The sequence below is a fragment of the Saccopteryx leptura genome, chromosome 3 (assembly GCF_036850995.1).
Source record: "Saccopteryx leptura isolate mSacLep1 chromosome 3, mSacLep1_pri_phased_curated, whole genome shotgun sequence".
NCBI lineage: Eukaryota > Metazoa > Chordata > Mammalia > Chiroptera > Emballonuridae > Saccopteryx > Saccopteryx leptura.
In genome coordinates this window covers 173,810,172-173,836,800 of record NC_089505.1, presented here as the reverse complement: position 1 = coordinate 173,836,800, position 26,629 = coordinate 173,810,172, and the positions used below count along the sequence as shown (strand labels likewise).

Genomic DNA, 26,629 nt, shown 5'->3' with positions numbered 1-26,629 from the left:
ACGACCTCCTTAACTGGATGAGGGACTTGGCTTGGCAAGATTCCCTTCTCGAGTTCTCTCCAGAAGAAGCAATAATTTTCCAATTTTTTCTCCTCTTTCTCCTCATCACCCCTCAGCATATATTATAAAATTAATAACTGCCTTTCTTTTATATGTAACCACAGAGTCGAGAAATGATAGATACGTGAATTCCAAACTGCCCTCTTGATGTTCCGCTTATCTGTCAGACCTCACCCTTACTGGACTATTTATTGCCCCTGAGACAGAGGAATTCCAAAAAGCTGACAAGCCACCTCAAGGAGGGGCTCTGGACACATCAGGACTTTTGATTCAACACCCACATGCTCGAAGCCCCCCAAGGAGGACCATTCCGGACATACCAGGACTTTTGCCTCAGTATCCCCTCAGGCTCTCCCAAACACTATATAACTCGCCCCTAGTCTGTAACCATGCTCTTCTCCCCCAGGAGGAGTGCCCAGCAGGGTTCCTTTCTTCCTTTCAATAAAGCCTGTTACTCTGGTCTTTCGGACTCCCATGGATTCCAACATATGTGAATGGCCACGATGGCAGCTTCTGGACTTACAACTTCTTTTTGCTTTACTGAATGAATTTTCTGGCTTTCCTCTGAACTCTTGCTTTCGCTTTTCTGTTTGGGACTAGAAGTAGGTAGTGTGGATTTGAGAGCTTTTGCTCAGTTGTGACTCCAGGAATGTGGAACCCCTGTGGTGTAGGTAGGTCTTTCAAAACTGCTTTGCTGTTTGTAACTAGTCTATAGTCTTTATGTTTTGCGGTACGGCAAAATAGATCAGACGTGGTTGGCATGTTTGCAGTACGCTCTGCAAGACCGAGACATCAGTGGAGAGTTCTAGGTCCTGCCTCGGACTCTGGGTGATATCTGCTCATATTCTGGAGGGACATTAGTGAGAACTGAGTAGACCATGTCTACCAGTTCTGGCTTGGGCCTTCAGAGACGTCGGGTTCTCTAGAGAAATAGAAGTGGGGACAATGTGTCTATCTCTAGGAAGGCTAGTGGAGGTTAAGTCCATCCAGGATTAGTCAGTCTCACATCGCACTGAATCAGTGGAGACTGATTAATCTCAACCCAAGACTTCCAGAGATGTCTCTGTGTTTGTTGAGATCTCTTTCTTTGTTTTTATAGTTTGTCTAAAACCCCTGAATGATTGGTGTATGAATGAGGATCTCTGGTGCCTACGCCGAAGTTCCGGGGACATGGCTAGAACACCTGAGAAGCCTCTGAAAGTGGAACCCTTCCTTTGTCTATTGAGCTGTGTGAGTGAATAATCTGTTTTGTCTCTGTTTGTCAGAAAATATCTCTAGTATAATTTTAATTGGAATAAGTAAAGCACGCTCATTTAAATTTCTTAATTTATATATGTGAAGTCTTTTGTTTAATGTGTAACTGTGTCTGTTTCTAAGGCCTGAATTGAATTTTTGCATGCAAAATTAGAAATTTCTGGGCAAAAGTAAAAGGACATTCATAAAACAAGCCCCAAAAATATAAAATCTCTTTTCTTGGATCCAAAACCCCTAGCTTCAGGGCTCTGTCTGATTTCTCCCCTGAAGAAATTATTCTCTTCTGTTGGTTCCTACTTCTTGTCTTGTGTCCTCTATAGTCAAACACTCTTTATTCCGTGTGCTAGTTAATTGTCTGTCTTATCTTTCTTTCTTTTCATGTACTAATTCCTGCCTTCTCTCTGGGAAGTTTGAAGTGTTTCTCCAGCCTCTGGGTGGAGGGCTGGCAAGTAAGCGGTTTGGGTGAAAGAAAAGCAGGGCCTGGATGTGCTGTGGGTGGAACAGTGGGGGAAGGGCGCTAGAGTAAATTGGCAGGGACAACTAAGGGTGAAGTGACTAGAGAAAGGATAGAATAGAAACTAGTCTCAGACCAAAAGAAGTAATAGCATTAAAGATTAGAACCTTGCTTTAGAAAAATCGTAGAAAAGGAAAAAGAACAAGATTAGGTAAAAGGATTTAGAAATTAACAAAGCACAGGGTGTGGACCTTACTAGTTATTAGTTCTTTGAAATAAATTGCAACTCCAGAATAAGTGATGGGATCATGAGTAACAGGATTATAGGGAATAGGATTATCAGAGACAGGCCCTCCAGCTGCCTCTCCCTTTCCCTCCCTAGAATATAGGAGTCCTGTGGGCCCTCCATGGGTTGGGATTAATGGCTTATTGCCCTCCACTGGTATATAGAAAATTATAGAAGGAAAAATAAGTGTAAAATGTACAAAACTAGCACTGGGAGAAGGGCTCTGACTCTCTCTCTTACGGGGCCAAAGCGGATATAGGATCCCCTCTAAGTTTCCCCTACCCTTCCCCAGTTTCTTCATGTGGCATGGTTGCTATCTGATGTGGGAGGCATGGGATTCATGGGGAAGACCCACATCATTAACCATAATGGTAAAAACTGTAAAAAGAATTTTCAGGGAATTGCGGGAAAGATTGGAAACCTCATATAGGCTAAAAGCAGCCCATTATTAGCAAGATAAATTTATAAAAAATTGTATTTTACTTGATGCTTTTATTGTAAGAAATAAAGCTAAACAGCTGCCGGGGGAGGGAATAAAAATCAGCAAGGCTTTTGGAAATACTAGGTCCAGATGACTAGCCGTCAGTGCCACCTCTCCCATGGCAACCATGTCCCTAATCTGGTGGCAAGGAGAAGGGAACGGAAGTCCTGAGAGAGTGCCGCTTTGGGACTGAGCCCAGAGCCTCACTGCTTGGCCAGGCTAGGGTTCAAGTCAGTCCTCGAGTTGTGCAAAGAGGGACAGATACATTGAACGTCTCTTCCTTTTCCCCTCTCCTAAGAACTCTGTTCGGCAAACTGCCATTTGCAAGCAGCTCATGGGCCACATAAGGCCTCGTAGGTATAGCTCTCCAGCGGAGTGCCAAGTGCGGGCGCTGCCTCAGTAGGGAAAGTGCCTACATATATAGTTCAAATTTAAAATTTGGCCCTTAAAAGAAAATTCAGTTATCGTACTAATAGTAATTGGCTCTATTAACTAATAGGTTTTCCGACCACTGGGTTAGGAGTAGTGACTTATTGTTTCCCCCATTTTTGTGTAAAAAAAAGTATTTTCCATTTAAAATGTATGTGTTAATTTAAAGGCCTTTTTGTTAATTCTTTATTTGCTGTTTTATAGCCCTATAATATTGAAAATCTTGGTTTAAATATTAGGAAATATGTAATAATTGTTAATAATGTCTTTTTATGTAATGTTTAGTTTATTATCATTTTGAAATAGTATTGTTAAAATTTCTTTTGAATACGAAGAGACTTGGGAATTCTAAAGGAGGCACCAAAAACCTGTTTTTCTTAATTTAATCCAGCTAATAACATTGCTTTTGTCTTTTTCCAAGAGTTTATATAGACAGAAAAGGGCTCTTAAGCCTCTCAGTGAGATCTGAGCATGGCTTTTAAGGTCTATAATAACCAAGAAAGGAGACAGAAAAGGCAAATAAGGCCCAAAAAAGATCAGGAAAATAACCAGTTTTTGGCATATACCCTTAAAAGGCTCCAGCGCCCCAAAGTGCTTCATAGGATTCCATCAGGGCCTTAAGTCAAGAGTAGAAAGAAAGGTCACTGAGCTGAGGCCTGCCAGGATTCTCGGCACCATGGGAGATATGCCTTTGCTATGGAAAAGGGGACACAAGAAGGTAAGCTGCCCCCTTGCTCCACAGAGTGAGGGTTCAGTCTCTTCCAGCCCTAATCCAGCTACCTATGACCTGACCTTGCCCAGCCGGCTGGAACTTGCCACTGAAGGCTAAAACGTGCCTAACGCCATTGGCTTCATCTCATGACACCATTTAGGAGCCTAAGGTATTACTTCCAAGGAGCAGGTAAACGGATCTCATGTCTTGTAAACACGAGGGCCATTTACTATGCCTTGCCTGAATATTTAAGTTTTATTTATCCTCAAAGATCTCTACTGGGGGTAATGACAGTCTGATTTTCTGTTGCTTTATTTAATGTATAGTATCTCCTTTATTCCTCTTGTCTCAATACCCCATGCCTATTTTAGGCTGGGACCTGCTCCTAATTCCAGCTAGAAACATTGGATATTAGGACTTGGATTCTAGCTGTAAAGTGTAGAATGTGACCACAACTCCAATGCCCCAATGCCTTGTGGACTTTCCCTGAATGTGTGTAACTCCTGCTCTTTAGGACATTTCTCAGACTGAAATAGAAATCAGGTTACATTTTGTAAATAATATAAAGCAGCAATAGTGTCAACATAGACTTAGTGAAATTGTTAATATGTTAAGGACATTTGTGACTGTAGGAATTTTATTTTGGATCCTGTTATTTTAGTTAGAACTTTGTTCCATTTAATAATCTAATAGGCTTTAGTCATTTTATTGTATTAGGACACTTGTTATAGTATTTGTTAACATTAGTTGTCTGAATTTTATTGTTTATTTTATATTTCTCCAGTCCACCTCAAAATCAGAACATAGTAATTCAACAAATAGATGCCACCCAAAGCCAGTGGGGTTTTGGGACCCTTATTGCCAAAGGTTTGTTCAAAGCCAATTAGAGAAAGATTTTGCTAACGGGAAAGAGATAATTAGAAAAGTCAAACTTAGAATCTATTGCAGAAGGCATAATATCTGAGTGTTCAGTTTGTGTCCAAATAAATACTAGGCAAAGTAAGGAAATTGCTGTATGGAATTCTTTCCAGGTTTAGCTTGCCCATTCTAAGTATTGAACTTGCATTTGTGCCACAGTCTCAAAGCTAGTAGGAAAGGAACCCAATATTAATGAGAAGCTAATTTGAAGTTACATTGTACCTACAGGAACCCAAAAGGTCCAGGCAAGTAAAATGCATGAATCAAATAGTAAAAAGAAAGGTAACCACCCCTCTCCTAAGTACTTGCAGGATTTACAGGTTACTCAGCAAACTGTTCAAAACTGTCCAAGAGGTGCTTCCAACATTACCAGGAGATCAAGTACATCACCCAAAGACTGACTCTCACGTGGACGGGTCCACACACGCTGATCCTGACAACTCCCACTGATACCAAGATAGAAGGCATGTCTTATTCCAACCACAAACTGGAAGCTGGTTGGTTTATGTATGGCGAATGCATGAAGAAACTTACTAAGGATTCCCTTTTAATCTGACTTTGGAGAAAGGAAAACTATGGTAAAAAGAAAGTCAATTTAATTGTCACTAAAGGTTAAAAGTTTTAAAATTAAAAGTTCTGACTAGCCTGACCAGGTGGTGGTGCAGTGGATAGAGCATCGGACTGGGATGCAGAGGACCCAGGTTCAAGACCCCGAGGTCCCCAGCTTAAGTGCAGACTCACCTGATTTGAGCAAAGCTCACCAGCTTGGACCCAAGGTCGCTGGCTTGAGCAAAGGGTTACTCAGTCTGCTGTAGCCCCATGGTCAAGGCACGTATGAGAAAGCAATCAATGAACAACTAAGATGTCCCAATGAAAAACTAATGATTGATGCTTCTCATCTCTCTCTGTTCCTGTCTGTCTGTCCCTATCTACCCCTCTCTGTCTCTGTAAAAAAAAATTTTTTTTAATTAAAAAATTAAAAAAAAAAGTTCTGACTAAAAGTAAATTGTTATAAAGCCAATTATAAATGCTTGTTTTATTGTGTTTATTTATTCTTTTTAATTTTTTTTTTTTTTTTCAGAGAGAGAGAGAGAGTCAGAGAGAGGGATAGACAGGGACAGACAGACAGGAATGAAGAGAGATGAGAAGGATCAATCATCAGTTTTTCGTTGGGACACCTTAGTTGTTCATTGATTGCTTTCTCAGAAATATGTACCTTGACCTTCAGCAGAGTGACCCCTTGCTCGAGCCAGCAACCTTGGGCCCAAGCTGGTGAGCCTTGCTCAAACCAGATGAGCCCGTGCTCAAGCTGGCGACCTCGGGGTCTTGAGCCTGGGTTCTCCGCATCCCAGTCCGATGTTCTATCCACTGCACCATTGCCTGGTCAGGCAATAAAAAGGCCAATTAGTTTTATGTAAGTTGCAAAAGGTTTGTACAATTTATAGGGAATCAATTAGTAAATTTGTTTCTCTAGTAAACTATGTTGCTATTAATGCTGTTAAATATTTGTTACATGTTGTAAGTCAGGGGTCCCCAAACTTTTTATAGAGGGGGCCAGTTCACTGTCCTTCAGACCGTTGGAGGGCCAGACTATAAGAAAAACTGTGAACAAATTCCTATGCACACTGCATGTTGGGCAGATAAAATATATTATGCTCACTTTGTTAAAGATGGCACTGCCCACGTGGAAGCTGTCGCCCAGGTGATGTTAATGTGGGTTGGGGGTGGGCTGTGGGCAGGCAGGATCCTTGTAGCCTGGGGCTTGGTTTTGGGATTAAGCTTTTCCCACCCTTTTTGATGTAGGGTGGTACAATCCCATCATGCCTCAGAAAGTGACTTTGTATTAGAGACTTCCCTATTTTATATATTGGATTAAAGGTTATGAATCTACACCAGGGGTCCTCAAACTTTTTAAACAGGGGGCCAGTTCACTGCTGTTCCTCAGACCGTTGGAGGGCCAGACTATAAAAAAAACTATGAACAAATCCCTATGCACACTGCATATATCTTAAAGTAAAAAACAAACAAACAAACAAAAAAAACAAACAAAACAGGAACAAATACAATATTTAAAATAAAGAACAAGTAAATTTAAATCAACAAACTGACCAGTATTTCAATGGGAACTATGCTCCTCTCACTGACCACCAATAAAAGAGGTGCCCCTTCTGGAAGTGCGGCGGGGGCCGGATAAATGACCTTAGGGGGTCACATGTGGCCCGCGGGCCATAGTTTGGGGACCCCTGTTGTAAATTAATATCCCTACACAACAGCCTCATGCATTTTAGTAAATTAAGTCAAAGATTTGACTTGGGACATAAAGCCAGTGGGGAATGTTGTAAGTGATAGATATGTGAATTCCAAACTGCCCTCTTGATGTTCCGCTTATCTGTCAGACCTCACCTTTACTGGACTATTGACCCTGAGACAGAGGAATTCCAAAAAGTTGACAACCCGCCCCAAGGAGGGGCTCCGGACATACCAGGACTTTTGATTCAACACCCACATGCTCGAAGCCCCCCAAGGAGGAGCATTCCGGACATACCAGGTGTTGGTCAAATAAGTTTGTAAATATGATATATATGTTTGCTCGCTTATGACTTATATTGGGTGTGGGGGACAGGCTGTAAGCAGGCCAGGTCGTTGTAGCCTAAGGTTTGGTTTTGGGACTAAGCTTTTCCCCACACCCTTGACTGATTGTATGATCTGGGTGGTGCACTCTCATGAGGAATCCAATTATGCCTTGGATAAGTGGCTTTGTATCAGAGACTTCCTTGTTTGTATATTGGATTAAGGGATTTTGGTTTTCTACACTATAAAGTGGGACAGACCAGGAGCTTGGACACACAGTTCCTGCTATCACAATTGCAGGGGCTTCCCTGATCCCTGGCCCTTCATGGGAAGAGCTGGTTTTCTGCTTTTCCCTTGTCTTCTTTTGTGGTTTGCCTGTCTTGGTGAGACACCAATAAATAGGATGGCCCCCCATCCTCTGACTCCGCCATTTCTTTATCGTCTGCCCGAATCCAATGGGAACCTGCATGTGAATGGCCACGATGGCGGCTCCTGGCCTTACACCAGGACTTTTGCCTCAGTATCCCCTCAGGCTCTCCCAAACACTACATAACTCGCCCCTAGTCTGTAACCGGTGCTCTTTTCCCCCAGGAGGAGTGCCCGGCAGGGTTCCTTTCTTCCTTTCAATAAAGCCTGTTACTCTGGTCTTTTGGACTCCCGTGGATTCCAACATTAAGGTACCAAAAAGCTGCAAATATTGATAATCTAGGAGGAAAAGGTTTTCCTATCCTTTCCTTGGAAAATGGAGGAAAAGGAATGTAGAAGTCTCCCGATTTACAAGGACAACTTAGGGTCATTTGGTTTTAAGTTCTCTGAAAGGATTAAGGTTAACTGAGAAACTTCTTTCAATAGGAGGCAGAATTTACATATCACCTTACATTGATTGTAGTTCCTCCCTTTCCTGGAATCTTGAGAGTAAAATACCTCTAGGATACTGAGGGAAGAGGAACCCTGAAAGATTTGTAAATGTCTTTGATTGTGTTACCTTGAGAGTCTTAATGTTTCTGTGTATCCCCTAGTCAAATGTTTTAATCTTGTTAATAATTGTGCCATGTCATGCTCTCCCCCGCTTGCGTGTGATCAAGGGTATATAAGCAGCCCCTGAACTATTTTTGGGACTGCACGATTTGGGCCTGTTGCCCTGTGTCAGCCATATGAGGCCGGCATATTAATAAATCTCCTCCTTTAATAAAACTCTTCAAAATTTATCTGGACTGGGTGTCTCGACGTGGACTCGAAGTGAGGTACAGTACTTTATAACAAAATAGTGTTGGGCAAATGAGTTTGTAAAATTTTTGTTTGCTCACTTTTATTGTTAGAAAATGGTGCTGGGCAGCCATGTGTGTGCTTGCTCTCAGGGCAGGGCAGTTGATTGCCAAATGTGGATTACATTCCTGCTTGGGAAGGGCCATTGTTTTGCTAATGTTTGCTGGAGGAGAGGTTTTCTCTCCAGAAAGTTTTGAAAAGAGGGAGAAGCCCTGTTTGCAGAGTGAGCGCAGAAAGAATGTAGAGTGCTGAAGAAGAAGCAAGTTTTTGCAGATCGAGAAGGTGTGCAGATGGGGAACCAGAGCAGAGGGGCTTTTGCAAACTCTGCCGAGGCTGGTAGGGCCTTTGATTCTAGGAGTGTTGGGCAGATAAAATGTATTATGCTCACTTTGTTAAAGATGACGCTGCCCATGTGGAGGCCGTTGCCCAGGTGATATTAATGTGTGTTGGGGGCAGGCTGTGGGCAGGCAGAATCCTTGTAGCCTGGGGCTTGGTTTTGGGATTAAGCCTTTCCCACCCTTTTTGATGTGGGGCGGTACAATCCCATCATGCCTCAGATAAGTGACTTTGTATTAGAGACTTCTCTATTTTGTATATTGGATTAAAGGTTTGGATTTCTACACTATAAAATAGGGGCAGAATGGGAGCTTGCGCTCTTGGTTCCTGAGATTATCATTAGAGGAGAGAGCAGAGAAAGGCCACGTGGAGGAAGCCAGGGGAAGCAGCCAAGATGGCGGAGTGTTGAGTGAGAAGCCAGTTTGTGCAGTTTATGCAGGAAGAAGGAAGGAGAGGGGAACAGAGGTGAATAGTCTGGTGAGCTAGAAACCTTTGATTCTAGGAAACTTGGATAAATCAGTAGCTTTGTGAGCACTGAATGTGAGTGGGTTTTAGAGCCCAGTGTGTGTTTTTACTTGCCCGCTGGGTGCAAGCTACGATTAAATATGATGGCCCACCAGCTTTTGGCTCCGTTGTTTCTTTACTGACTGTCCAAATCCAATGGGAACCTGCATGGGCCAGGCAGCTGTGATGGTGGCCCTGGCTACTGGCTTTACAAGGAGGAACTGGAGAAGATTCTCCCGGTTGTGGAACCGAAGAATGTATCAGTGACTTTGGGAGCCCTAAGTGAAAGGGAAGTGTTTTTTCTGTGTGTGTTGCTCATTAGCCAGTGCAAGACAAATGGAATGGCCCACCATTCTTTGGCTCCCATTTCTTTACCGTTTGTCCAAATTCAATGAGAACCTGCAAGTGCATGGCCAGGATGGTGGCGGCTACTGGCCATACACACAATCCCCTCAGTTTTTTTATTTAGGGGTTTTGGGTTTTTTTTGGTAAATGTTTCATATAAAACATGAAATCAAGTTCTACTTTTTTTAAAAAAATTGAGTCTTTTTAATAGTAAAAATATATGTTTATATTTCTTTTTAAAAAAGACATTTAATAACAATTTTTCAGAAGACTGGATTTAACTCCCCAAACCACACCCTGCCAGCTGTCGTCTTGGCACGGATACATTAAGGCAAAGGCTTCTGAGGACTGTCCACCTCGGCTGTAGGCTGGGGACTCAAGGTGAATGCACGCCACTTCGAGCAGGGTCAACAGAAAGGTTTTCCCTCATGTTCACTGAGCCATCCTGCATCCCGAAATAGACTCTCTCAGCCATGTTGATGAATAGGCCTGTGTCCACCACACCTGCAGGACAAAGGGCAGAAGGAAGCATTAAGTTCCAGTTTCTCGTGGCAAGAAGAGAATCAAGGATAATAGGGTCAGTAGGAGCAACAACCATTAGCAACACTGGACAAATCAAAAGAGATTCTAATTCTTTTATTTCTTCTTACAATTACTTTCTCCCCTGCTATCTTGACTTCCTGTACGCCCATATGCGCCAAACTTTTTCCTGCCTCAGAGCCTTTGTTCTTGCTATTGCCTCTGTCTGGACTGGACATCTTTGAGAGCTATAGAGCTGGTTCTTCTCTGTTCCTCAGATATCATGACAAGTCTTCTTTTCGGTTTAAACATCTTACGTGGCTACACTTAACCCCCAGGCCCAGTTATTCATATCACACTGTCAGCCTTACAGTTTTTCCCCAAAGAAGCTATTTGCAATGGATATACCCTACAAAAGACCCACATCAAAATATATAAATAATTCTCCAAATCATTAAAAAGACAGATAACATAGTAGAAAAATGGGCAAAAGGTTCATCAGGAACTTCACAAAAATGGCTATCCAAAACAGCCAATAAACATAAAAAACAGGAGTCAAACTAGACAAAAGAGAATGCAGATTAAAACTACGAGACACCACTATATGCTCACCAGAAAGAGTGCAATGAAATTTGATGAGGATGAAAAGACATTCCTCCACATTGACTGTGGAAGTAAACTGGCAAACCACTTTGGAAAATGTTTGTTAATATACTGTATTTTTCTAGCCTGGCTTGTGGTGACACAGTAGATAGAGCATTGACCTCGAATGCTAAGGTCACCAATTCAAAGTCCAGGACTTGCCTGGTCAAGGCACATACAACAAGCAATAAATGAACAAGTAAAGCAGTGGTTCTCAACCTTTCTAATGCCGTGACCCCGCAAAACAGTTCCTCATGTTGCGGTGACCCCAAAACAAAAAATAATTTTGGTGGCTACTTCATAACTGTAATTTTGCTAGTTATGATTCGGAATGTAAATACCTGATATGCATTATGTATTTTCCGATGGCTTTAGGCGACCCTGCTGGGGTCGTGACCCACAGGTTGAGAACCGCTGAACTAAAGTAAAGCAACTATGAGTTGATACTTCTTGCTCTCCCCTGTCTCTCTGTAAAATCAACAAACTCTTTTTAAAAATGATTACATACACATACATACATATATATGTATATATATCTATGTATGTATATATATGCATATGTGTGTGTGTGTGTGTGTGTGTGTGTGTGTATAATCTAAAGCCAAGTATATCCATACCGAAGGATTTGGCAATTCTACTCTAGGTATGTAAACTGTTCAGCATATAGATAGTCATCAAGAGACATGTACAAGAATATTCACAGCAGATTTTTTCGAATAGCTAAAACCTGGAAACACCCAAACGCCTATCATTCTACTGAATGTATACACAAACATTTTTTTTCACGCACATAAATAGGATGGAATACTATTTAGCAATGAGAATCAACTATAACCATGAGCAATCTTTACTGAAAATATTTGCATTATCCAGTTAATCCTTAAACAACTTGGTAGTTATGGACACCAACCTATCTCACAGCCAAAATTGGAAGGTTAACTACAATTGTCTGCCATATATGCTGATTCCCAACCGTGGAGTTGACCCTTGCGCTGTTACATGGGTTTGAACCACACAGGTCAACTGAAAAATCTGTAAATAAGTGGATTAGTGCAGTTCAAATGCTGTGTTGTTCAAGGGTCGACCGTGCACATGCATACTACAATGAGATAACATCATTCAACTATGAGAAAAGAGTTTGATGGGGAATGTGGCACCTGCACATGTTGCTGGTAGGCAAGTGAGCTGGTACAATTCATGGAGGGTAATTTAACACCATTCAACAAGATACACTTATCCTTTCATATAATAATTCTCTTCTCACAAAAATGGGAAACAAATATCCCCTAGTGGAGATCTGTTTAAATAAATTACTTAATGGTTATGAAATAAAATGCCACGCAGTTATTTTATATTACTGGTTTGGTGGTGATAAACTCTTTTAGCTTTTTCTTGTTTGAAAAGCTATGTCTCTAGTTTTTTTTTTTTTCTTTTTTTTTTAAAAGGGAAGAGAAAGTAGATATGGCATTCTGAGCTCGGGATGCTGGAAGGTTCCCTGGGGCTTCAAGAGGGAAGGAGGGTCATTGCAGGACATAGGAAAGGCAGGTTTGTTTTGTTTTGTTTTTTTACAGGAACAGAGAGAGAGTCAGAGAGGGATAGACAGGAACGGAGAGAGATGAGAGGCATCAATCATCAGTTTTTCATTGCAACACCTTAGTTGTTCATTGCTTTCTCATATGTGCCTTGACCGCGGGCCTTCAGCAGACTGAGTAACTTCTTGCTGGAGCCAGAGACCTTGGGTCCAAGCCGGTGAGCTTTTTGCTCAAGGCAGAAGAGCCTGCAGTCAAACTGGTGACCTCGGGGTCTCGAACCTGGGTCCTCAACATCCCAGTCCGACGCTCTATCCACTGCGCCACTATCTGGTCAAGCTCCATTTTTTTTTTTTGAGAGAGAGAGAAAAGGAGCAAGAAAGGGAGAGAGATGAGACACAATAACTCGCAGCTGCCTCACCTGTTGTTCACTGACTGCCTTCTACACATGCCTCGACTGGGGCTAAGTCAGGAACCCCTTGCTCAAGCCAACAACCCTGGGATCATGTCAGCGAGCTTGTACTCAAACCCAGCATCCCAGGCCGACACTCTATCTACTGAGCCACCACAGGTCAGGCTCTCCTTCCATTTTAAATGGCAGCCTTGCTGGGTAGAGAAGTTTTGGTTGTAGGTCCTTGCTTACCATCACTTTTTTTGTCCCAATCTTTTCTAGCATGAAATGTTTCTGTTGAGAAATCAGCCGATTCTCTTTGTTTTTAACCTCTGCCACTTTAATTATGATGTATCCTGGTATGAGCCTCCTTCGGTTCATCTTGCTTGGTGTTCTTGCACTTCCTATACTTATGTATTCAACTTCTTTTACCAAGTTAGAGAAGTTTTCTGTCATCATTTCTTCAAATAGGTTCTCAATCCCATGTTCTCTCTTTTTCTGGTAACCCTATGATGCAAGTGTTGTTATGCTTCATGTTGTCCTAGAAGTCACTTAAACGGTCCTCATTGTCCTTTGGGTTTTTTTTGCTGCTCTGATTAAATGTTTTATGCTACTTTGTCTTCCAAATTGCTGATTCGATCCTCTACTTCATCTAATCTGCTGCTGATTCCTTCTAGTGTGTTCATTTCAGCTAGTGTAATCTTTCTTTTTCACTGGTTCTTTTTAATGATTTCTATGTCCTTTTTTAATACTTACTATCTCTTTAAGTTTTCTTCTCCTAAGTTCCTTGAACGTCTTATAACCAGTTTTGAACTCTATCTGGTAGATTGCTTCCCTCCATTTCATCTTATTCCTTTCCTGGGTATACCTCCTGTTCTTTCATCTGGGGCATGCTTCCTTTCCTCCCTAATTTGGTTGCCTCTCTGCATTTGTTTCTGCATATTAGGTAGATTTGCTGTCATCTAGTCTTGGCAGGGTGGCCTTATGTAGTAGGGGTCCTGTGGGGCTCAGTAGCAGTCTTCCTGATCACCTGAGTTATGTCCTTTATGTAGGTTATGTGATCCCTCTTATTGTAGTTGAGTCTTTTTTTATTTATTTTTAATTTTTTTTCCCAGAGACAGAGAGAGGGATAGACAGGGACAGACAGACAGGAACGGAGAGATGAGAAGCATCAATCATTAGTTTTTCGTTGCGCATTGTGACACCTTAGTTGATAATTGATTGCTTTCTCATATGTGCCTTGACCGTGGGGCTACAGCAGACCGAGTAACCCCTTGCTCAAGCCAGCGACCTTGGGTCCAAGGTGGTGAGCTTTGCTCAAACCAGATGAGCCCACGCTCAAGTTGGTGACCTCGGGGTCTCGAACCTGGGTCCTCTGCATCTCAGTCCAATGCTCCATCCACTGCGCCACTGCCCGGTCAGACTCTAGTTGAGTCTTGATTGTTGTTTGCCCATGCCTGTGTGGGGGTGATCCTTGCGCTGAGTGACTGTGAGGATTGACTCCGACTATAGTGTATGAGTTGCTTGCTGTACAGGGGCTGTCCCCATGAAGCACAGTTCTCCCCAGCAGGGTCTGGTGCCTGCCGAGATCTCCCTTTGGGTGCGCCATTTGTGGAGAGCTGACTGACTTGTGCTCTGATGTGGACTGAAACCTGCCACTAGATCAGGGGTCAGGAACCTATGGTTCGGGAGCCAGATGTGGCTCTTTCAACGGCTGCATCTGGCTCGCAGACAAATCTTTAATAAAAAAAATAATAATGTTAAAAATATAAAACATTCTCATGTATTACAATCCATTCATTTCCTACTGCTCATGTTCATGGTTGTAGGTGGCTGGAGCCAATCACAGCTGTCCTCTGGGACAACATCAAATTTTTATTGGATAATGCATAATGTACACAGGTCGTTGTATGGCTCTCACGGAATTACATTTTAAAATATGTGGTGTTCATGGCTCTCTCAGCCAAAAAGGTTCCTGACTCCTGCACTGGATGTATTGGTTCTGGGGCCTGCTGGAGACTACAGTGCAGGTCAATGTCAGGCACTGCCTATCACGGGTCTGGGGATGCTTATTTGGAGCTCCAAAGTGATCCATAGTTGGTGGCTGCCTCTGCTGGGCCTGTATGTGCATGGTAATGGCCAAGCTACTCTCTGAGGCTGACTACCACCAGTAAAAAGCCTGGGGCAGGTCAGGAAAGGACCAAAAGCCCCCCCAAGGCCTGGTTCTGCCTGCTGGCTGCCTGCCTGTTAGACTCTCAGTTGCTGAAAGAGCCTCCTGTGATATGTGAGCTGCATGAGGCAGATTCTCAGTGAGTCACCAGGTACACACAGACACACATGGTGCCAGGGCTGGGTCAGGACTCACTTAGCAAAAGTCTCAGGCTACATGTATGGCCAGTGGCCGCCGCCATCATGGCCATGCAGGTTCTCACTAGATTCGGGCGAAGAGTAAAGAAACAATGGAGCCAAGAAATGGTAGGCCATTCCATTTATTAAAGTCTCGTACCAGTGGATGAGCAAACTGGTAGGGAAGATCACTTCCCTCGCATTCAGAGCTCCCAAAGCCCTGAGGCATTCTCCGGTTCCTCCAGGAATCCAAGGACCCCACCAGCCTCAGCAGAGCCCAAAGCCCCTTAGCTCCAGTTCCACATCTGTACTCCTTCTGTTCCTGCAAAACCCAGGCTGGGAAAAAAAATCCCTTCTCTAGCAAACATTAGCAGTACAATGGCCCCTCCCAAGCAGAAATGATCTGCAATTTGAAAACTGCTGCCCGAGGGCAGGCACCTCAGCCTTTCACAGACTACATACACATGATGCTCCCCAGGCCAATGCAAAATATAAGCGAGCAAACCTAAAAAACACTTTTTTTTTTTTTTTTTTTCATTTTTCTGAAGCTGGAAACGGGGGAGAGACAGTCAGACAGACTCCCGCATGCGCCCGACCGGGATCCACCCGGCACGCCCACCATGGGGCGACGCTCTGCCCACCAGGGGGCGATGCTCTGCCCATCCTGGGCGTCGCCATATTGCGACCAGAGCCACTCTAGCGCCTGGGGCAGAGGCCACAGAGCCATCCCCAGCGCCCGGGCCATCTTTGCTCCAATGGAGCCTTGGCTGCGGGAGGGGAAGAGAGAGACAGAGAGTAAAGTGCGGCGGAGGGGTGGAGAAGCAAATGGGCGCTTCTCCTGTGTGCCCTGGCCGGGAATCGAACCCGGGTCCTCCGCACGCTAGGCCGATGCTCTACTGCTGAGCCAACTGGCCAGGGCTAAAAAACACATTTTACAAATTTATTTGCCCAACAGTACACCAAGGCTAGCTGACACCTGCCTGGAGCCTGGGCATCTCTGTGGAGAGGCAGAGTCTCAGGAAGTCATCAGTGTGAGGCCAGTACAATTCATCATGCTAAAAGATTAAGATTTGTTCCTATGGAGGGAGAGTTCTGTACAGGAATGGTGGCACCAGTCCTGGTGCGTGGGAAAAAATAGTCTTCACCTGAGAAAGCCACACAACTCAGTCTCTCCCTATGTGTCTCTGATACCCCCTTAGTATATTCCCAGACCTCCTCAAGAGTCCCTCAAGAAAGACTGCAATGGGTCCAGGCTGGCTGCAGTCAGCAGGGTGGGGCTACTCATGCAGTTATTTTTTTTAAAAAAATGAGGAAGCTCTTTTGTGGACTATTATGTAGTATTCTACAAGAGAAAAAAACTAGAGGCAATACCTGTCTCTGGTGTGCTCCTACCCGTGCAGAAAGGGTTGGGGCAGGGGGAGCGTTAATTTGGTTACCAAAGAACAAGTCAAGAAAGGACATTTTGCAACACCAGCTGCCTCCAGAAAGGGAAAGCTGGAGGGGGGAAGAGACTCTTCATTATTTACCCTTGTAATATTAAACAATATGTAAATTCAAAAGAATAAATAAAATTACAACTTCCAAAGATACCCACTAACACATAAACAAATAAAATAATCTATCTTCGATGAAAAGCCAAAAGGTACAAAACAAACCTGCTGAAACAGGGAGGTCCTGGGTACCAAACATGACCGGAGCCTCCCTCAGATAAGCAAAGTGGCCACTCATGACTGTGGGTCAAATGTTTGCAAATATGATAATATATATGTTTGCTAGCTCATAGTTTGTATTGGGTGTGGGGGACAGGCTGTAAGCAGACAGGGTCGTTATAGCCTAAGGCTTAGTTTTAAGACTAAGCTTTTCCCCACACCCTTCACTGATTGCATGATGTGGGTGGTACACTCTCATGAGGAATCCCATTATGCCTCAGATAAGTGACTTTGTATCAGAGACTTCCTTATTTGTACATTGGCTTAAAGGTTTTGATTTTTACACTTATAAAATGGGGCAGACCAGGGGCTTTCTCTCTCAGTTCCTGAAATTAGCATGGCAGAAGAGAGGCAGCCAAGATGGCAGGGTGCTGAAGGAGAAGCGGGTTTGTACAGAGGAGAAGGGAGAAGGTGTGCATATGGGGAACAAGAGGTGACTGAGGCTGGTGGGGCCTTTGATTCTAGGAAACCCGGTAAGTCAGTGGTTTTGGGAGCCTTGAATGGAAAGGGAAGTGTTTTTCCCGTGTGTTTGTTTTTACTTGCTGGCCGGTTGCAAGGCTAGAATAAAGGAATAGCCCTCCAGTTTTTGGCTCTGCTGTTTCTGTACCGTCTGTCTGAATCTAATGTAAACGTGCATGTGCATGGTGGCGATGGTCGTGGCTACGGGCTCTACAAAGCCATCCTCAGCACCCAGGTACAACTTGCTCAAATCATCTGAGCCATGGCTGTGGCTCAAATTGAGCCATGGCTGCAGGGGAGGGAGGGAGCAAGGGCAGGGGCGGTGTGGAGAAGCAGATGCTTGCTTCCCCTGCGTGCTCTGACTGGGAACCAAACCCGGGATATCCACACGCCAGGTCGACGCTCTACACTGATCCAACTGGCTAGGGCCTAATTAGGTCTTTACTACATAGCATTTACTCACACCATTTTCAATCCCAAACAGCATGGGTAACTTAGAAGCTAGCACATTTAATTAATGTTGAAGACAGTATCCTGTCTTCCTAGGGATGTTTTCATTAAGCAAACACTCCCTTGTGTGCTGAGCACCATTTTAACTCATGAAATACCCCAACAATCCTATGAGGTAGGTATCAGAATGAACCACATTTAAAGAGTAAGCGATATTAATGACTGCATAAAGGCCACAGTGATAGAGCAAAGCTGGTTCAGGACACTTCCTCAGGCAGTCTGCCCCAGGAGTACTCTCAGCCACTATAATCTTCTAAACTGACGTCATCCGCCATTAGTCAGATACAACCCAAGAATATTCCATGTCATGGAGTAGTCCCAGTTAGAATCTGTTTCTCAATACCATGTGACTAATATTTTTCACCTGTCCTTCCTCTTTTTAATTCCTTTGTATGAGCCCTTAATGTTTCCTCTAGTTCACACTCATAACTCACCTCTACACTGCCCACCCAGCCTTGACCCAGGCCCCCAGTACAAGCTACTTTAGAGGCTCCCCACTTCTCCAAATGCTCATGTCACACAACCCCTCTTTGACCTGGCTCCTGAAGAAGTAGGACTAAAGGGTCTAGAGGCAACCTAGGGCTCCCATCTTGGTGTTGCAGCCCTGGGCAAATCGTTTAACCTTCCTCAATCTGTGTCCTCTCCATTACTACGCGATCAAGCTGGGGAGTCAGGTGAGGCATTTTTAACCACTTACTGCAGTTTCTAGACTACAGTATACTAAGGCATAGCTCAAAGCCATCTTTCCATGCTCCCCAATAAAAACACCTTTTGTTCACTCTAGACTCTTGGCATTCCTCTAGCAGAACTTAGCACACAGCATCTTATTTGGAGGCATGATTTCCACACAGTCACAATGCTTTCCTCAGGTTCGTATCATGTTCTCCAGCTGGGAGCACTTTCTGTAACATGTGGCATGGTATCTTGACTATGGTCTATTTCTTTTTTTTTTTAGATTTTATTTATTCATTATAGAGAGGGGGGGGGGGGAGGAGCAGGAAGCATCAACTCCCATATGTGCCTTGACCAGGCAAACCCAGGGTTTTGAACCGGCCACCTCAGCGTTTCCAGGTTGACGCCTTATCCACTGCGTCACCACAGATCAGGCGACTATGGTCTATTTCTGATGAACGTGGGTGAATGGAGTTATCTTCCCCTCTGGCAGAATGGGAACCCCACTCACATTACCTGGGATCATTTTGATAGCTGTGTTCACTTCACTCCACTTGTGCACCCGGTCAAATTTCCAGTCCAGGATAAAATTCCCATTATCAGTCACCACAGGACCCTAGGAGAAAATTGTCTATATTCACCGAGGATGAAGATACAGGTAGGTAAAGAGGGGCAGGAAAGTGGAGGCAAAACCAAAGACAAGTATCCTATCCTGATGAACCTGCTCCCACCAGTCCCCCCACCTCACGCCTTTAGAGAAGGCAGTGCTGTGAGGCAGAGATAAGCAAAAGGTCTGGAGTTGGGATCTGAGTCCTGATGCCACACTGGTACAGCTCTGAGGAGCTGTTAATGTCTTTGAGCCACAGATCCTTCAACTATGGGATGGGGGTAATAATTCATTCTTCATAAGTAGCATACTCATAAACCACATCGGTAAGCGGTTACCACAATGAGTGCTCACAGTGATAGCTCCAAAATTCTCAGCTGTTAGACTGAGAAACCACAGCAACAGAACAGGCTACCAACACAGCTTGATGTTCTCAGAGCTTCACTTAAGTGCCATCAATAACATAAAATGAAACAATGTTATTTCACCCTTCAATCAGGCAGTCACATCAGAAAGACAGGAAGCAGAGATGGGTTCTAAGGTCAAACAGGCAGGGAGTGGTTTAATTAATCCAGAATTCCTCAACAGTTTAGGGCACTAGGAAATATTTAGGCCAACAAATGGGGACAGAACATCGCAGTCAAAGGTAAAGAAACTAGGGCTTCCCTTAGCCTGTAGGAGAAAAGGTGTAAGAGCTCCATGAAGACAAGAGGCCGAGGCCCTGTCTGGAGCGACCCCAGATGTGAGAGATCCTACAGCACTCTCCTCCTGGCCTTTCAGCTACAAAAGAGCTCTGTACAACCAGTATGATTACCATGATGATTTCAAAAAGTCACAAAAACACCAGGAAGAAACTACATCAAAATAACAAATGTATCAAGAAAGTTACAGATAATCCTTCTTTCCTATATCCGCCAAGCTTTTCTTATATTTACAACTATAGTTTTTAGATTATTACTTTTGCTTTTTTGTTTATTTACGGGTATGAAAAACAAGTTTAGTATAACCCACTTTAGAAACTAAAGAGAAATGTGGATTAAGTATCTGGAGTGTATTCCTGAGGAGCGGTTCACATCATCCAAGAAATTCTACTTGACAAATTTAACCACAGAATGAAAAAAAGGGAGAAAAAAAGTTGTATCATGAAACTGAAAAACTTTACACTCCAGGGGGCTTCTCAAAGCACAAGTTTAGCAGATATTAACCAGGGCGGTCCAGGCTTCAGGTACAAAGAGCTAATATAACCTGTCCACGGAGCATCCGTCCACAGAGAGAGAGAATCATTTCCCGTTTGTACAGAGGACACCCACCGCATCGTCTTATCTATAAACTTTGAATATAGAAACTAATAGGCCAGTGTTCTAAAAATAGACAAAGAAACCAATTTAAAGTAAGTAAATAAAACCCAACTGCCTGGTCTAGGTACAGAGGACCTAACTGGAGCAGAAACACACTGAGAACCTACAGGCACTAAAGAGCTTTTACAGCACAAAGATACAATTCTGAGAATCAGAAACCCCCATAGCCACTTACTGCCTTGTTGATGGCCATTCGAAGTTCAACCACTCCCCCAAACTTCTGAGTCACAGCTCGGCTCACTGGGACATAAGCCATTGGGATAACCTCAATGGGGATTCCCTTGTGCCACTGATCTCCAAGGTTCTTTGAATCTTTCCTGGAAATAGAATAAAAAACTATAATAAATATAAATAAGCTCTGTAGTACAGACCAACACCAAATTCAAGAGTGGGAGTAATTATATGGTGAAAGGGCACAGGAGGCAAGCAGGGGTAAGTAAACAGAAGGTTTAAATGCATTTGAAGTGACTATGAGAGAAATATTAAAATTTGGTATGACTAGTTTTGTGTGGTATACAGATGTTTATTATTCATGTTCTTCCAACAGCTATATTTCACAAGTAAATCCTTTTTTTTCCTTCAGTTAACACGCTCAGCCTAAGTGCCTTCTACCAGACTCCTTAAAGGAGCATCTGAGAGCTAGGTCAAAGACTATGCACAGCACAAGTCATACGTGAACCTCGGAGGATTAAATGAGTGAAACATGAGGGTGTGCTGTTAACAAGCCGTTTCCTACTCATTCCAAAGGTCACACATCAATAGCAATAGCTACCATCAGCATGAAAACAGAACAAACGGTAAGCCCTACACACTGCCCTAAGTCTCAAAGTCAGGATATCTGTCAATTTCTCTATTTCCTCCTCTACAGAATGGGAATGAGGTCTGGGGTCCAAGGTATCTCCTTGGTGGACAGTTCAGAACACTAAACATTGTACCTGAAATCAGCAATCACAATGAAGCGACTGGCATAGCCCGCCACAATCTTCTCCTGGGTCAGGCAACCTCTGGAAAAGAGAAGAAGAAAATGAACACAAGCAAGATGTGAAGGGCCTATATACTGAAAACTATAAAGAAAGAAATCGAAATTACTGAAAGAAATTGAAAAAGACACAATGAAATGAAAAGATATTCCATATTTATAGATTAGAAGAATCAGCATAGTTAAAATGGCCATATTACCCAAAACAATATACACATTTAGTACAATCATATCCCAATGTCATTTTTTAAACAAATAGAACAAAAAAAAATCATCAGATTTGTACAGAACCAAAAATAGCATGAAGAGCCAAAGCAATCCTGAGAAAAAAAAGAACAAGGCCGGAGATATCACACTACCTAACCTCAAATTATACTACAGAGCCATGATAATCAAAACAGCATGGTATTGGCAGAAAAATAGACCAATAGCACAGAATTGAGAGCCCAGAAAATAAAATCACATGTATATGGGCAAATAATTTTTGACAGGAGCCAAAAACACACAATGGAGAAAAGAAAACCTTTTTAATACATGGTGCTGGGAAAATTGGAAAGTCACACGCAAAAGAATGAAAATAGATTAGTTTGTCCCATGTACAAAAATTAATTCAAAATGGATCAAAGACCTAAATATAAAATCTGAAACAATAAATTACACAGCAAAAACAAAGGTACTAAACTTATGGACTTTGGTCATAGAGACCATTTTATGAATTTGAACCCAAAGGCAAGGGAAGTAAAGGCAAAACAATAAATGAATGCGACTGTATCAAACTAAAACTAAAAAGCTTCTGCACAGCAAAAGAAACCACCAATAAAATAAAAAAGCAGCCAACCAAATGGGAAATGGTATTTGCAAACAACTCCAACATCCAAAATATACAAAGAACTCACACAACTGAACACCAAATAAATAACCCAATTAAAAAATAGGGAGAGGACCTGCACAGACACTTCTCCCAAGAAGACATACAAACGGCCAACAGATACATAAAGATGTTCAACTTCACAAGCTATTTGGGAAATGAAAATCAAAACTACAATGAGATATCACCTCACACCTATTAGAATGGCTCTTATCAACAAGACAAGTAATAATAAGTATTGGAGGGGTTGTAAAGATAAAGGAAACCCCTTTTCACTGCTGGTGGGAATGAAAACTGGTACAGCCACTATGGAAAACAGTCTGGAGATTCCTCGAAAAATTAATAATGGAGTGTATAGCCAGTATTTGCAACCACCATCACAGTCACCTAGCCAATGCAAGTTCAGGTTTGATTCGGACAGATGGTAAGGATTCAACAGAACCAAAAACTGGTGTTCCATTTTCCTTTAATACTAGCTCGCACCTGGTGGGTGAGAAAATACACACAGTGGGAAACACTTCCCTTTCCATTCAGGGCTCCCAAAGCCACTGACTTATCCAAGTTTCCTAGAATCAAAGGTTTCTGCCTCACCAGCCTTATTCATCTCTGTTCCCCATCTCTTTCTCTCTGCAGAAACTGGCTTCTCCTTCCTCCATTCCACCATTTTGGCTGCCTCTTCCATGTGGCTTCCCTGCCCTGCTCCACCATGAGCTCTTCCTTTTACAGGAACGTGATCACTCTCCCCAAAATGGCCTCCTAGCTCCTCCTTTTAAAACCTTTTGGCAAGAAAGCCCTCCCCCAACACACATTAGCACAACTACTCCCATTCCCAAGCAAGAAGGGCATTCAGCTGCCCCACGTGGGCAGTGGCCATCTTTAACAGAGTGAGCAAAATGTCTCTTATCTGCCCAACATGGAGTTACCATATGACCCAGCAATCCCTCTTCTGGGTATCTACCCACAAAACCTGAAAACACTTATTCGCAAAGATATATGCATCCCTGTATTCATTGCAGCACTATTCACAGTGGCCAAGACAGAAACAACCAAAGTGTCCTTCGATAGAGGATTAAATAAAGAAGATGTGGCACATATATAATGGAATACTACTTAGCCATATAAGAAAAGATAAAATACAGTCATTTGTGACAACATGGATGAATCTTGAGAAGATTATACTAAGTGAAATAAGTCAGTCAGAAAAAGCCAAGAACCATGATTTCACTCATATGTGGGATATAGAACTGAACTGATAGACACAGATAACAATATGGTGGTTACCAGAGGGAAGGGGATGGGGGGCTAATAAAGGAGGCCAAAAAAAAGAATAGGAAAGAGGATGAGGAGGAGAAAAAGTAGAAGAGGAAGAAGGAAGAAGAAGAGGAGGAAGAAGTAGAAGATGGGGAAGAGGAACAAGAGGAGGAAGAAAAAGAAGAAGGAAGAACAACAATAACAATATGGGTAAGACAAAAACTCAATTTGGGAAATAGTCAGATACAGAAAACCCAAATCCATTCAATTCTGGCACTTAAAAAGAACCTTACTTTTTTTTTCTTTTTTGTATTTTTCTGAAGCCAGAAACGGGGATAGACAGACAGACTCCCGCATGCGCCCGACCAGGATCCACCCGGCACGGGCGATGCTCTGCCCCTCCGGGGCGTCGCTCTGTTGCAACCAGAGCCATTCTAGCGCCTGGGGCAGAGGCCAAGGAGCCATCCCCAGCGCCCGGGCCATCTTTGCTCCAATGGAGCCTCGCTGCAGGAGGGGAAGAGAGAGACAGAGAGGAGGGAGACGGGGAGGGGTGGAGAAGCAGATGGGCGCTTCTCCTATGTGCCCTGGCCGGGAATCAAACCCGGGACTTCTGCACGCCAGGCCGACGCTCTACCACTGAGCCAACCGGCCAGGGCCCTTACTTTTTAATTCTTAAGGGTCATGGCCCAAGCCCATCACGCCGTGCAGAGAACTGAACCGTGGCCCACCCAAATTTAAGGTTGAAGTTCTAATCCCCAATGTGACCGTATTTGGCAATGGGGGCCTCTAAGGAAGTGATTATAGTTAACTGAGGTCATAAGGGTAAGGCCCTAGACTGGTAAGATTAAAGTCTTTACGACTAGAGACATCAGAGAGCCCTGTACTCCTTCTCCCACCATGTGAAGAAACAGTAACAAGGCAGCCATCTTTAGTAAAAGAGCCTCCAGAACAGTGCGAAATTTTTGTTGTTGCAGCCACCCAGGATATGGTATTCTGTTATGGCAGCCTAGGCTAAGACGTACTGTTTCTACTAAATGAACTATGGGAATCTTATCATGTGTCTGAGATAAACCTACAACGGCACAATGGCTCTCATTTATACTGGGCCTAATGCCATCCAGGATGCATCTGTGAGGAAGCCCCATGATTAGGAAGAGGTCATCTGAGCATGGAGTGAATGGGGAGAGGGGTCTATAACTTGAGAAGACAAGCTTTGATCAACCTGGCCTGTAAGATATGTGATAGTCAGAGTGATGATATAGAGAGAGCACAATGAGCTTCTAAATATACTGCTCACAAGAATTAGGGAATCTTTTTTGGGGGGTATTTTTATGACATTAGAAGCGGGGAGGCAGACAGACTCCCGCATGCACCCGACTAGGATCCACCCAGCATGCCCACCAGGGGGCAATGCTCTGTCCATCTGGGGCGTTGCTCTGTTGTAACCGGAGCCATTCTAGCACCTGAGGCGGAGGCCATAGAGCCATCCTCAGCACCTGGGCCAACTCTGCTCCAAGGAGCCTTGGTTGCAGGAGAAGAAGAGAGAGATAGAGAGAAAGGAGAGGGGGGAGGGGGGAGAAGCAGATGGGCGCTTCTCCTGTGTGCCCTGGCCAGGAATGAACCCTGGACTTCCACACACCAGGCCGATATTCTACTGCTGAGCCAACCAGCCAGGGCTAGGAGATACTTCAAAATGAGTATGAAGCAATAAGAAAAAGACACATTTGCTTTTTTTATTAAACAAGAACATCAGAAAAGCAAATGACAAGTCAAAGAAAGTTGTTCAATTATGCAAATGATGCAAAACCAACCTTTATTTCATTGGTGAAAATGCACTATATCTGCACATTCCCTGATCCCCTAATTTTTGTGAGCAGTATAAATTTTGTGTCATTTCATAGTCTGCTTGATTATAACAACCAGCAGAACAGGAAATTTACCTTCTTCAGCTCACCCTTTCCTCCCCCTCAAATCAACACCTTAGAAACATCCAATAAATGTTTTCTAAATGAATCAATAACTACAGCAGAGGTGAGAGCAGGTTTAAAGCAAAGACACACACTGGTGCCCACAGACCTAATAATCTAGCTCCAATAATAGGCTTGGTTTAGCCTATACGGTTTAAAGCTTGAATCAGCAAAAGAACACAAACACAGAGAACTCATTAAGATGAATAATTGTACTGAAGAAGCCCAGGTTCTTAGTCACCAGATTTTGCAACTAATAACCAGAAATGCTAATTTGGTTCTACAGTCATAGTGATCAACATCCTGCTAGAAAGACAAACTCAGGTACATCAGAGTGGCAATGTTTATTCTGTAATCCATTCTCCTTTGCTAAGGATTAACTGGCAGATACCCTTTCACAAGAAAATCACAACACTCACCCACCACCTTTGATAAGATTGAGGTCAGCATCTACTTCATCAGCACCATCGATGGCGAGGTCAATCTGTGTTTAGAGAAGGGAGGATACAAAACCAGAGAACAGTTTGAAGTAAGCCTCTGTGCAAAGCTTGAGTATGCACTAGCTTCTCAGACCTTCAATAGCTCGATTAGCTAGACAGTTATTTGCTTTTAACCAGTCAAGACCCTGAGGGTGAGAGGTTAACCTGTTCTCTAGTCACCAGGAAACAAACACAGGAAACAATCACAGGGCCTGGGAACCACACCCGGGTCCAGCTCTTACTCTCCCTTTCTTATTGATCGGCTTCTCTATGGACAAGCTGGAATTATGAAGATCAAGCAATCTCAGTGTGGGTGATATCACCCCAAAGTACAGAAACAGATAAATTCATATATCTGTGATATTAAAATTTCATGGGGGTAGGGAAGGGAGAGCACAGAAAAAAGGCTGAGAGAAACTGATTCAGAAATCTCCCTACTAGTGTGGCAAAAATAGGCAATTTCAAGTGGACATGGACCCAATGAAGAGTTACTAAACTGACACACATTGGATGTAATCCAGAACTGGAAATTATCTGAGGTACCCCGAATATGATCCTGCCAAAGCACCCACTTCTGGGCTTGCCCACTCTTTCTATAAGGAAGCTCTATCACCAGCCTCAAAATAGTCAAAGGGCAAATTGGTTCATTCACTTTATCAAAATTCAAAACCAAGGAAGCTATGCATTTCTCTACAGGGACAATGTGCCCTCTCCCCCTTACCCCACT

The 26,629-nt window shown here is 43.3% G+C and overlaps 1 protein-coding gene across 1 annotated transcript in view; it reads right to left on the bottom strand.

Annotated features, from left to right (window-relative positions):
* Nucleotides 1–9,796: 9,796 nt before the first annotated feature.
* Nucleotides 9,797–26,629, bottom strand: part of RPIA (ribose 5-phosphate isomerase A) — a 52,945-nt gene continuing 36,112 nt past the window's right edge. The window contains exons 5-9 of the mRNA XM_066372231.1: nucleotides 25,843–25,907; nucleotides 21,294–21,362; nucleotides 20,534–20,675; nucleotides 18,910–19,009; nucleotides 9,797–10,120 (exon numbers count right to left, since the gene is read on the bottom strand). Of these exons, the coding sequence (XP_066228328.1) occupies nucleotides 9,993–10,120; nucleotides 18,910–19,009; nucleotides 20,534–20,675; nucleotides 21,294–21,362; nucleotides 25,843–25,907 (504 nt within the window). The 3' untranslated portion in view covers nucleotides 9,797–9,992. The remainder of the gene's footprint in view (nucleotides 10,121–18,909; nucleotides 19,010–20,533; nucleotides 20,676–21,293; nucleotides 21,363–25,842; nucleotides 25,908–26,629) is intronic.